Genomic DNA, 12,412 nt, shown 5'->3' with positions numbered 1-12,412 from the left:
AAGGTCACCTTGTCAAGGTGTAAAATAGTGGGAATCCGAGGGTTAGGGGTAATTGGTTCATTCTCTGATCAGGAATAAATAAAAGAAAAATACCCCTACCCACATAAAAACTTCATTTTCTTAATATAATCAGAATACCTACGCCCTTAAATGGATGCGTAATATATGTTACACCTTGTATGAAGGGTAGGTCATAAATAAAACGTAATTTACACATAAAAGGAAATTTATTTAAACCTAAATAATTAAGATTGACTTATTTTTTACAAAATCAGTCTTTATCACATAACATAAAATTTGGAAATGCAATTGAGTATGAAAATACTGACACGACTAAAACGCGGCCATAGAAATTTAGCACTCTTATTGGCTCTGCCATGCACTTAAAAGGGCTAAATTTTATGACGAAACTACAGAAGGGAATTACTTCTGATCGCCGTTGGCCTGTGGCGACTGATCCTTGATTTCCTTCCTAACCGGTCCAGTCTGGCTGATGGGGACGCTCCTCTCATTCTTCAAAGCCGGAGCCACGCGGGGAGCGATGACGGAGAGGACGCCATCGGACGAAAGCCTCGATTCCACGGTCTCAGGGTTACAACCTTCAGGGAGCGCGTACCGCCTTGTGAACTGGCGGGAGATGTAACCATGCTCGTCCTTCTTTTCCTCATGTTTTCCCTCGATGACAACGAATCCGTCAGCAGTTTTGACAGAGATCTCTTCTGGCGCGAAGTGTTGCACGTCGAGGTTTACTTGGAACTTCTCCTTGTCGGACTTGATGGTGGAGCCGACGTCTCGCGCTGCGGCGGCCAGCTGCCTCCAGGGGCGGTAGTAATCTCTGGACAGCATTGGAGATACGGCCGCGGTGAGTAAGTCGTCAGGAGTCAAGGCGAGCCCGAAGTCCTGTTCCATCAGGCGGTGGGGATGGTCCAAGCCCATGATGAAAGGTAGCAGAGACATTTTTGCGTTGACTAGTTTAGATTTCTTCCGCTTCAAATACGATCGCAGTGCGTTGCACCGAATGTTTACAGTTGCGTTGCTTTCTTTCGAATAACATGCCGGTTTGCCGGCCGGCACGCTTATATACAGTCGAGTGAGACATCTAGCGGCGAGTAGAAAATTCGAGAACAAAGGCGGAGCGTGTGGCAATGTGTGTTAGCGGCGTGTTTGTGTGCGCACAGCTGTTTATTGATCCGTTTGATGGGACTTTCGAGGTGATTCGAGTACATTCTTTGTTTGTCTAGACGATGATGTATTGTATTACATTAATATTATGTACTTAGTTCGTAATAATGTAACTTTTCCTCTTCCTAATGTTTGTCTTGATGTTTTTGTTTTGATATGTTTTTTCTTATGACGACCGGTTTGGCCTAGTGGGTAGTGACCCTGCCTACGAAGCTGATGGTCCCGGGTTCAAATCCTGGTAAGGGCATTTATTCGTGTGATGAGCATGGATATTTGTTCCTGAGTCATGGGTGTTTTCTATGTATTTACTTAAGTATTTATAAATATTTATATATTATATATATCGTTGTGTAAGTACCTAAGTACCCTCAACACAAGCCTTATTGAGCTTACCGTGGGACTTAGTCAAAGATTCGAAGAACGAAAATTGTCTTAGACTCATCAATTAATCTTTTGTTCTTATTATTATAATTTTTACTTATGATTGTGCCATCCTGTATACTGCTGTTTCGACAGCTGATGTTTGATATCCCAAAAATACTAAAACTATTTTAAATTGGTAAAATTTTTGAACAATTGACGGTTTATATCGTGTATTAGATTGTTAACCAAGAGATAAAAGGCACTCATTTCTGCCGAGGCGAGGTAGTTAGGTTGCCGAGGCTGAATGATGCCTTTCACCCGAGTTAAACACTCCACTTTTGGGACATCCATTAATTACATCACACGTTTAGGGGGAGGGAGGGGGTACAGAAAATGTGACATGTTGTGACATGGGGACGAGGGGGGAGTGAGCAGCTTTGTGACGTCACTTAACTTCACTAATAGACAAAAAAAAAATGATTTTTTTGTATTAGCAGTACATCTAAATAGCTAGTTTTAGCAACGATATATAGCGTTTATCCGTGAACATTTATTTTTATTCCTAATCGGTTCTGTGTCATAAAATTTCTAAATTGCTATTATTACAACTTTTTTTATTAGAATAATTATACTGCATTCGAATCGCTTATTATGTTAAAAACTAATTAACTATTAATTTAATTAAATTAACTTAACTAAACGATGGGGGTTGCTAAATGTGACAAGGGGGGAGGGGGTCAATAATTAATGGATGACCCCTTTTCATTTCGAATACCTACGAGGAAAGTAAAAAACATGCGTTTTTTAAATTTAAAAACATGACTAGGTATAATTTTTCATAGCATATCTTGAGGGTATACTTTTCAATTAATAACAATTTTTACGTAAAAGTATCGTTATTTATGAAATAGGGAATTAAATACCAGAATGGAAATTGTACCAGATTTCGTAAAAAAAAATCGTAGGTAGGTACTTCGAAAGTAAAATGCTCTAGTGCAGCAACGGATCACTTTCTGCACACTTTTTAGAACAACGATGGCCTTCTTTCACAGCATGAGAAATGAAGAATTTGGAACAGATGAACACAGCTGGCCGTTATTCAACATTAGCAGTCATAAATCAATCCATTCGAGTTCCAATCTTCTTTTGCATATTAACCATATTGTAAGTATATCGTTATTGTGTCGTTATACTCGTTATATACCTTAATCAATTTGTGTAATCATGTCCAATAATATTTATTTAAATTTATTTATTTATTGTAGGTATTATGCAGGGCCAATAGATAAGATGCCTGCATAAGATGGCCTGCAATTCTAGAAATCGCGAAGATTTCCATTCACAAACCTTATTACCACTCATTTCGCAAGTCCCATAAAAATATCAGTAAGCAGGTTTCAAATCAAATACAAATTCAACAGTTTTCACTTTCACAATCTAAAAAGAATTTACGCTATTAGAGTAGTCTAGCAACCTTGAGGTAGGTCACGAATCGCGTCTGGAACACGTCGATCGATTAGAACCTGCTAGAATGGAAGCTTCTCGATTTTCACGAACTGTTGCATGACTTGGCTACTCGACTCCAGGGTTACGAAACCGTTGGTATGTTTAACAAATGCCTCGGTTTTATTACAAGATTTTATTGTTGATGTTGATTGTCAACATTGTCATAGTAAGGCCTATTGTCACAGAATAAGTAATAGTATTATACCTATTATTGTTTACTTAACTCGAAATCATCAATTAAAGATAAGACGCTTGTTGATGTGTATACAAATTGTGAGTTAGTTGTTGCAACATTTGCAACCTCGAAATCGAAACATTTATTGCCCGATGTATCATTAATTTCAACGCGTTTTTTTTTTCAAAAAACCATCAAGCTTTTAGTAGTGCCACAAATCTAACCTAACCTAGCCTAAAAGCTTTTAAATTATGGCTTTTTCAAAAGTTTGAAAAATGTAGTAGTTTTTGTAAATTAGTAAAAAAACATGGCCGACAAACTGCAGGAGAGTAGGCTGCGATGGAATGGCCACGTAAGAGGAGTCCACCAGACTACATCGGAAATTTAGCGCTACAAGAGCAAAAAAGAAAAGAGTCAGAGGTAAACCGAAAACAATATGGAAGGACGTAGTTTTCAAAGATATGATTGAGTGCAAAGTATCCGACAACGACTTTAAGGATAGGGCGAAGTGGAAGCGAAAGACACGGAAAGCTGATCCCATTACCATGTGGGATATATAGCTTGGAAGAGAGAGTCGATGATACCTACTTTTTAAAGGTCTCTATAATTAAATTAACTACTTACCCTTTTCTTTTTTTTTGAAATCAGCAAGTTAGAGTATTAAGACGAAAGTGGACCACCGCCCCGAAACCGACTTTCCATACAAACGTAGTCCCCATTTTCCTCTTTGGATATTAACGTCATTAAAAATATATTATTTTGGCACAATTTGATGTTTGTAATATTTTTGGACTAAGTTTGTATGGAGAAGCGATCGCCCCTTTTCCTCTTAAAATGTTGCCTAGCCCTGCTTCACATCTAGCTTGAATCCGCTACTTGACACTAGATGGCGGTAATAAATATACTTAATGTAATGGGCTATTGGTCTGAAAATATAATTTGATACACCATTTAATCCATGTTTTAAATAAAAATTACTTTATATAATAAAATCACACATAATGAACACAGTACCGGCTGAAAGAATTTTGGTCCTGGTCATGAATAAAAAAGTAGTAAGGCGTCAGCGTCACTGTCAAAAAGGTGTCAAACTGTCAAAAGTCATGCTGTCAATATTGGCATTGGCATTGGCAGTCAAATAAACAAAACCTATTACAGGTATTACACTTATTATTAGTTATTATCTTAAAAAATAAATAAATTTGTGTAATACCTGTAGATCCTTTAAGAATAAATAATTAAAAACGTCTCTTATACCTAGTTAAAGTTACAATGGTGAATTATTGCTGTGTACAAGGATGTGGTCGTAATAGCAAACAAAACAAACATTTGAACTATTATAGTTTGCCAAAGGAAAAACGACGGTATTGTATCAATATTACACTTGCGTATCAATCTTTTAAAGTTCATATTAATTTTTTCCCGCCTGTATATGAACTGATTTGTTTAAAACGCGATGTATACATTCTTTAGGAGAACATGTACTTATGGTTAATTTTGTGTATTTATAATCATTATTAGCTTATAAACGATCCTCTGTTGGGAATTGGTTTCTTACAGAAAGGGATTCGGGTGTAGCAAAGGGGACTTAATCGTCGGTGTGATGTTGGTTAATCTGCTAAATGTAAAAAATGTTAATCACTTAGGCAAGTGCAATGGCTGCAAGCGGCCGGGCGAACAGACTTGTTAGAGAAGGATAAGGCGCTGGTTTCACACCGGTTCTGCTCGCGACACTTCCCTCCATCCTCTATTAAAAACAAGCATCTTTGTGACACTGCTGTGCCCTCACTTTGTCTACCAGGGACTACTGGCAAAGGTATTAATGTTGATTTATAAATTAGAAATAATATATGTTGAAAAAACAAGCTATCAGTTCTTAAAGTATCCAACCAAATTTCCACCTGTTTTAAGTTCTAAGGCTCTAAACTATGCCCAAACGGCCCTGCCAATACAGCCTGCAATGGAAATCAGAATGCTTGGATTGAAATTGTAAAAGCAGCCACAAAAACCAGGCTCTTGGCTCAAAAAGTTTGGAGATATCATTTAACATATGTGCTGTGTAATTAGCTTTTATTATTATTATTAAAGCTTATTTATTTAGTGTTTTATGTAATTTTACATTACAAATGTGTTGGTAGTGATTTAATAGACAAAATCTTAATGTTTATTTATGTATATATGTATTAGTTATTACACTGATCCTGTTAGGGTAAAAGCCTCCTCGATTCCCTTCCACTTCTCTCTATCTTTAGCTTTCTCCATCCAATCCTTTCCAGCTATTTTGGTGACATTATCAGCCCACCTTTTATAAGGTCTTCTCCTTATTCTTTTCCCTTCTGGTCCCTTCCATTTTGTTGTTTGTATGGTCCATCTTTTGTCCTTGTATCTAGATATGTGGCCAGACCACTGCCATTTTAGGTTCATGGCTTGTTGCAGTTGCCCCCAGTAATTACCTTAACTTATCAATTATCACTCATATAATCCAATCCAATTAGCCTTTGTTCACTGACTCGTATATCATTCTGTTGTGTTACTTTGTCACTGTTTCTAGTTGTCACCAGTCAGGTTGCCGGGATTTCCGACAAAGGCCTCCTCTAAAGCTTTCCAGTCTTCTCTGTTCCGAGCGGTTCTTAGTCACTTTGGTGGGAAATCATCCTCCCATCTTATTTTCGGGTGTCCCTGACCTCTCTTGCTGTATTTGGGGAACCAATTAGTTATACTTTTGTGTCCATTTGTTTATTTTGGATCTTGACATGTGACCTGTCCATCTCCATTTTATTTTTCTTATTTCTCTGGCTGCATCTCTGACTTTAGTTTTTTTCCTGATTGTTGTCAGTCTCCATCTGTCATTTAATCTTATTCCTAGCATACTTCTTTCCATACTGTGTTGACCAACCGCAATCTTTTGTATATTATGTTTAGTGCAAGCCCATGTTTCACATCCATGTGTCAAGCATGGCAGCAGGCAGGTGTTGTAGAGTTTGGATTTGATCTCCATCAGTGCACTTTTGTTTTTCATTATCTCTTTCATAGACCAGTATTTGTGCTATGTATTATTAATCCTTCTGTCGAGTTCTTTGAGCATTTGATCTTCTGGTGATATCAATTGACCAAGATAGACATATTCTTTTACATATTGTATTTTGTTTCTCATACTGAGTGAAAAAACTACAACCTTATTGTGTAGATTTTTTTTGGAAGAACCAAGTTTTCATTGTTCATAATTTCTATTCCAGATAGTGAGATCCATGAGCACAAAGGCATTGTATGTGATAGCTGTGGGCTGGCCGTCTCCGGGTTCCGGTACAAATGCGTCTCTTGCGCGGACTACGATCTGTGCCAGAAATGCGAGATGAGGGAGACACACCCTGATCATTATATGCTGAGGATGCCCAAGCCTTTGAAATTTGTAAGTTTCGAAGTCAAATCAGCCATAATACCGAACCTGGTGTATAAATAGCACTCCATTATAATACTACCATGGTTCTTAAAACCTTTTTGACCAACTTTAAAGATTCATATTAAAAATATTCTGAAAGAAAACAGAAATTCTTATGGAGTATGACCATTGTCATACTCCATAACAATTCTTGTCGTTGTCTGAGAATGAAATTTTGAAAATATTGAGGGAACTCCTCGAATATTACAGGCGAATCTATGAATAATTATTTGGGTAACAATTCATCTCTTATAGAAGTATAAAAGCATTGTTTGGTAACGTGGAACTAGTTGAAGAAAAGACGTTTACCACAAGGATTTTACTTTTTAGTACATTGACCTGCCTGTTCCTGTTGCTATCTCTGTTGATCGTGTATAATTAATTAAATAATAATAATAATAATAATAAATATCTTTATTCAGTAATAAAGGACAATATTTGCTTACGTTTTTGTTTACATAGATAATAATAATAATTATAATTGATTTAATTATATTGCAGCCACATATTGCTGTTTTTTCTTTATCTACTGATGAATTGATATTAAGAATAAATAAAGATTAACTGTGTTGTGAAGTAGTCAATTTTTGGTGAAAGTTTATTAGACTTTGAGTATTTAACCAAGACCAGAGATCAATGGCATAGCGTGAACCTAATCTAGTTCTGGGCGAAATTGCATTTGCGAGGCTTTTTTCAATGTGTAATAAAAATAAAAAGTTCTCTAGGTAATAAAAATGGTTTACTTAACCTTTTGAACGCCATCTATCAAACCCAAGAACGTTATGCAAACGCTATAATATCTCTGGCATGAGCTAGCAAATATAAACCATACTGGAAACATTGAATTTATTATTTATTTTGGTAACGTACGCCACAGCATTTAAAAGCGTTCTGCCTGGCGCCACGGGCTCGACTTCTTACGACGCCTTTAAGGGTTCTTGGCGATCGAGGGTTAAGTGAGAGGCCGTGAGTGAGGGGCAGCTTTGGCCACGCCTAGCTACGCCACTGCCCGAGATTGTAGACCTCTACCTATACTTGCAGAAACTGGCGGATGATCTGATCGGCAAGTGGCGCGAGTTTTTCTCTGCGAAGCACGCGACGCCCGACTCGGACAGCGACGATGAGCCCATCACCAAATACAGGTAACACTAAGCTTTAGGTTCACTTTCCTTTAACCTTTATGCAGGCCGCACCAATCTACAAGGTTTTCCCAAAAAAACCAAATACATTACGGTTAATCCAGCTTTGATGACTCATTTGAAGACAAGTCATATTTCCCGAAAGTGCAATCTAATTTGAACCTTAAATCGAAATGCTAAAGTTGAAATTTTATTGGCGCGTATGTGGTCGATAAATCCTACTATGCCTGGAAAAGGGTTAAATAAATCCTAATATTATAAATGTGAAAAAAACTCTGTCTGTCTGTTAATTGTTCACGTTGTTCACGAAAGCGCTGAGCCGATATAGGTAGATGAAATTTAGAATGGATATAGTTTGAGGCGCAAGGATGGTCGTAAGATAGATTTATTAATCATCATCAGTCCTCGCAGACGGTGTCGCGGGCAGAAGCTCGTTCTGATTAAATAAATATGAGACAATCAACTTGGTCCCACACTAAGCTCAATAATGCTCGAGTTGCCGGTGTAAGGTGACCCATCGACCGCATGGTTAAACAATACAAACTAAAAAAAAAAATTGCCACAACCTCCTCCTTCCATCAAATTGAAGTCGGTTAAAAAGCGGCACTTGCTTGCTTGCTTGCTTCCCGAAACCCGCGCTCATCCCGATACTTCGCGCGTAGTGAATTTACTTTTGCGGTAGCTTATTCTATAAGGTCGTATGCGGCAAAACAGGTTTTACCGTATAGAGTAAAAAAACAAGAACTAATCGAAAAATCACAGCTTTAGCATTGAAGTGTGTGTTTAGACTAATCTATGGAAAATTTAGAGGCTTGGATCGGGCCCATTTGACTGTATAATGAAAACATTTGTTTAAATAGAGGCATCGTTGTTACGATTTTCTCTGCTATAAAAGTTAACCAATCGTGTAACGGTAACTACAAAAATGAAGGCGATACCATGAATAACCAGTTCACTAAACAATAGGGTTGTTTCCATCTACAAATTTTAGGGCAGAATTGTATTCCAATAACTTCTTTTGGATTATAAGAACATTTTTTAGGTGACCTCTAATGACCATATTTTTGTAAATATTGAATTTAAAATATCTTTTGGTACACGTCACGTGACCAAACTCAAAACGTCATTGAAGATTCTGATGACGTCACAACTCTCGGATTGATACTGTTGACAGTTAGGCGATAAACAACAAATGACAAATGTCAGTTGACAGTTCGTATCTTCTACGTATGTATGTAGTTATGTGTCAAACCGTAAACTGTGACGTCACACAATTTTCAAAGAGCGTTTTGGGCGCGAAAGCATCTGTCAAAATATATTTTGTTAATTAACATATTTAAAGCCGTTTTTAGTATAAAAGTTGAATTTTAGGGCAACTTTTAGTTAATGTAGAACGTAATACAAGCGTTTCAAAAAATTGGAAACAACCCTATTATTTCATGAATGAGTTTTGTAATTGCCGAGATAAATCAAGATACCTGACGCCAAAATTTACAATGCGTCGTCATAACTTAGTAACATTTAAACACGCATAAGGTGGAAGCCCTTACCGCGTTTCCTAGCTAGCTTATTCAGGGTCACTAACGACTGGCTAGCAGGCCGATAAAATTAATATGAAAAAAATATTGTTTAAAAAATTACAAATATGCAACAATTAAAATTACAAAATTTAAAACCACAGGAACCATAGCAGCGTCGACCTGTCCGAAGAAGTGAAACGGGCAATCCGAGCCGAGGTGGCGCGGGTGTCGAAACTGCCGGAGCCGGAGGAGCCCCAGCTCAAGAGGAAAACGGCCAACGAGCGGCGCCCGATTAAGAGGATAAGGATGGACGGCACGATAGGTACATACTGATCGGTCGAGAGCGAAGGTCCCCGTTTCAGCTTCGGCAAAAATGCCTTTGTACGTTATCACGGCTTTTTGCCATGGCTCATGGGAGCCTAGGGTCCGTTTGGCAACTAATCCTAAAAATTGGCGTAGGCACGAAAGCGACTGCCATCTGACCTGCCAACCCAGAGGGTAAACTAGGCCTTATTTTTATTAGTCCGGTTTCCTCACGATGTTTTCCTTCACCGAAACGCGACTAGCAAATATCAAATGATTATTCTAATTATTTCCAGGGTATGATGAGGAGGACAGGAGCGTCCCGGAGGTGGTGTTCGCCGACGTCAACGAGGATGACCAGCTGTTGGAAGTCAAGCACGAAGTCACTATAGAAGGTACAGTCCATGTTAATGAGTGTTGGTTAAGACTCATGTCCTTTGAGTCCTCTGCTTTAAGACTCGACTCAGTTTTTAAGTCGGAAGTCCTTATCGAGACCTAAGTCTTTTGTAGAGAGACTTTAAAGAGATCTCTAATTATGTACAAAAGTTTTCTAAAAGGATATCCACATTAAATTCGCGGGTTATACACAAATCATTAAGAAATGATAATTTTCCTTTGTGTTACTCGTAGATAAAACATGAAACTTTTGACGAAGTCTTTATTCGAAGACTCGAGTCCTTTTAAGTTGACTCGACTCGTTTATTAATACTAAGGAATATAAGTTGTTTTACGAAAAAAAAATTGTTAATGTCGAGGCCAGATCATAGAATTTGTTTATGAAATGCCATTTTTCAATTGATCACTTCATAATATGGTTAGGTTTGACTTTTTCACCGACGTATCAACAACCGATCATTTCATGAAATGATTAATTCTAGGGGCCGCCCCACACTAGCCTCTCCCTTGCGTCGGCATCTAGACTCTGTAGAAAATGGCGTCGCTGCGCAGTTGCGCCCACGTTGCGTCGAGCGGCAGCCATAGAGTTGACTAGGCGCCGACGCGCGGGGGACGCTAGCAGAGATGGGAAAAGTATTTTATAAAAATTATTTAAATACAAATACTTCCTTGCTATACTATTTCAAATGCAAAATACAAAATGGTTTTAAAATTTCTATTTAAAATACTTAATAAAAAATGAGTATTTTTTTTTAATACAAATACTTATCGATAAAAAGTACCTTTACAGTACATATGGGGCTACTTTATAGCACTAGTGCGAGAAGTAGCATATTATGTTACTGTGTCGAACATTTAAAGGGCCATATGTACTGTAAAACGTTGTACGATATATGTGCGAATAGGTAATTCGCAACTCGTGTCGATTTAAAACACTCCCTTCGGTCGTGTTTTAATTTATCGCCACTCGTTTCGAATTTCCTATTTTTCGCACTTGTATCGTAATGTACTAATTCGGAATCACTGAGTCAGAAAGGCATTCTTTGAATGTATCGACAGTGTATCGATCAGTTCTGTAGAAAACAAATATAAGTTGTTTTCCCATGTGGATGGATGGAATGGACTTTTAAGTAGTGATTTTAGTAAGTGATGTTTTTTAATAACATTTTTTTTTCGTAATGTTTTACAGCTAGTCTCCTTTTTAATCTCTAGTCTACATAGTAGACTCGTGTTGTGTGGTGAAAATGTATGCGTTTCACCATGACAGCAAAGTTTTTTCACCTCTCGTGCCTTGAAACCCTCGCAACGCTCAAGACTCCAGTTTTTAACCACTCACTGCACTCGTGGTCATGTGCGACGTTGCTAAACATATTCAACAGTTCCATGTTAAAATAATGAGAGTTGCAAGGATAGTAACGTCAGAAAAAAGTATTTTGTATTTTGAAAATAGGTCCCAAATCCTATTTCAAATAAAATACAAAATGGTTTTATAAAGAAGGTATTTTAATACAAAATAGGTATTTTGCATTTTAAATACAAGTAGTTCAAATAAGTCACATCTCTGGACGCTAGTGTGGGGTGGCTCTAATATCTGGCCACGACGGTAATATATATTCATTTTTCAGAATGGAAGAAGATGGTGCACGTCAAAATAAGTGAGGACCTGACGGAGCTCATGATAGAAGTACCTCAACACAATGCGGGGCACACGTCGGCGTTATGAGTAGATAATAAAACTAAGCTATAAGCTGTTTTAGGACTGAATATGATTAACCTTTTGACCAGCTGTGGACGTCATCATAGTATGGCCTAGGACGCCAACGACGGCTACAACCGTCAGCTTCGCCAATGCAATAGGGATTTACGCGTGACTCCATAAAGTTAAATTTCGCTTAAATAATCGCGATCGCCCGGCGTCCGGGGCACGGGATAATCCTTCGCCGTCTGGCGTTCAAAGGGTTAAGGTATAGTTTTAAATGTAAAATGTGTACCTAAATATATACTAAGTGGTAAATAAATTTATTGTAATCAAATCAAATTGCGTTTCCCGATTTTCTTTCTCTAACCACCCACCAGGTAAAACTTCACCCAATAACTTCATGATTTTGATAAAATACTAAAGAAAAAGTAATTCAGGCTTCATGTCTGAGGCTGTATTAGGCTAGCCGCACACATACGGAATTTTCATCCGGTTTCCGTACGGAATGACAGGTGTGAACGGGACGTCGCTCTACAAACTCATAGTGCTGTCTCATTTACACCTGTCATTCCGTACGGAAACCGAATGAAAATTCCGTATGTGTGCGGTCAGCCTTAGAACCAGCATTTACAGTTGATACACTGACAATAATTTGGCACTTTGACTATCAGCCTAATTTCCCCAGTATTG

The 12,412-nt window shown here is 37.9% G+C and overlaps 2 protein-coding genes across 2 annotated transcripts; one reads left to right on the top strand and one right to left on the bottom strand.

Annotated features, from left to right (window-relative positions):
- Nucleotides 1-208: 208 nt before the first annotated feature.
- LOC133530735 (protein lethal(2)essential for life-like) lies at nucleotides 209-1,071 on the bottom strand. Its single transcript, XM_061868768.1, has one exon. The coding sequence runs from the start codon at nucleotides 955-957 to the stop codon at nucleotides 424-426; it is 534 nt and encodes a 177-aa protein (XP_061724752.1). The 5' UTR covers nucleotides 958-1,071; the 3' UTR covers nucleotides 209-423.
- Nucleotides 1,072-4,141: 3,070 nt separating this feature from the next.
- On the top strand, nucleotides 4,142-12,061 carry LOC133530733 (uncharacterized). Its single transcript, XM_061868766.1, has 7 exons — nucleotides 4,142-4,590; nucleotides 4,873-5,042; nucleotides 6,463-6,635; nucleotides 7,707-7,807; nucleotides 9,486-9,646; nucleotides 9,924-10,022; nucleotides 11,649-12,061. The coding sequence occupies exons 1-7, from the start codon at nucleotides 4,499-4,501 to the stop codon at nucleotides 11,744-11,746; spliced, it is 894 nt and encodes a 297-aa protein (XP_061724750.1). The 5' UTR covers nucleotides 4,142-4,498; the 3' UTR covers nucleotides 11,747-12,061.
- The last annotated feature ends 351 nt before the right edge of the window (nucleotides 12,062-12,412 follow it).

Source organism: Cydia pomonella, chromosome 23 (assembly GCF_033807575.1).
Source record: "Cydia pomonella isolate Wapato2018A chromosome 23, ilCydPomo1, whole genome shotgun sequence".
In the NCBI taxonomy this organism is placed as follows: domain Eukaryota; kingdom Metazoa; phylum Arthropoda; class Insecta; order Lepidoptera; family Tortricidae; genus Cydia; species Cydia pomonella.
Note: the sequence above shows the minus strand (reverse complement) of the source record. Positions and strands in the feature narration are given on the sequence as shown.

Excerpts from the sequence above, each read along its gene's own strand:
- LOC133530735 (XM_061868768.1), bottom strand. The coding sequence starts at position 957 with ATGTCTCTGCTACCTTTCATCATGGGCTTGGACCATCCCCACCGCCTG.
- LOC133530733 (XM_061868766.1), top strand. The coding sequence starts at position 4,499 with ATGGTGAATTATTGCTGTGTACAAGGATGTGGTCGTAATAGCAAACAA. Across the intron at positions 7,808-9,485 it reads GAGCCCATCACCAAATACAG|GAACCATAGCAGCGTCGACC; the intron begins GTAACACTAAGC and ends TTAAAACCACAG. Across the intron at positions 10,023-11,648 it reads GCACGAAGTCACTATAGAAG|AATGGAAGAAGATGGTGCAC; the intron begins GTACAGTCCATG and ends TTCATTTTTCAG.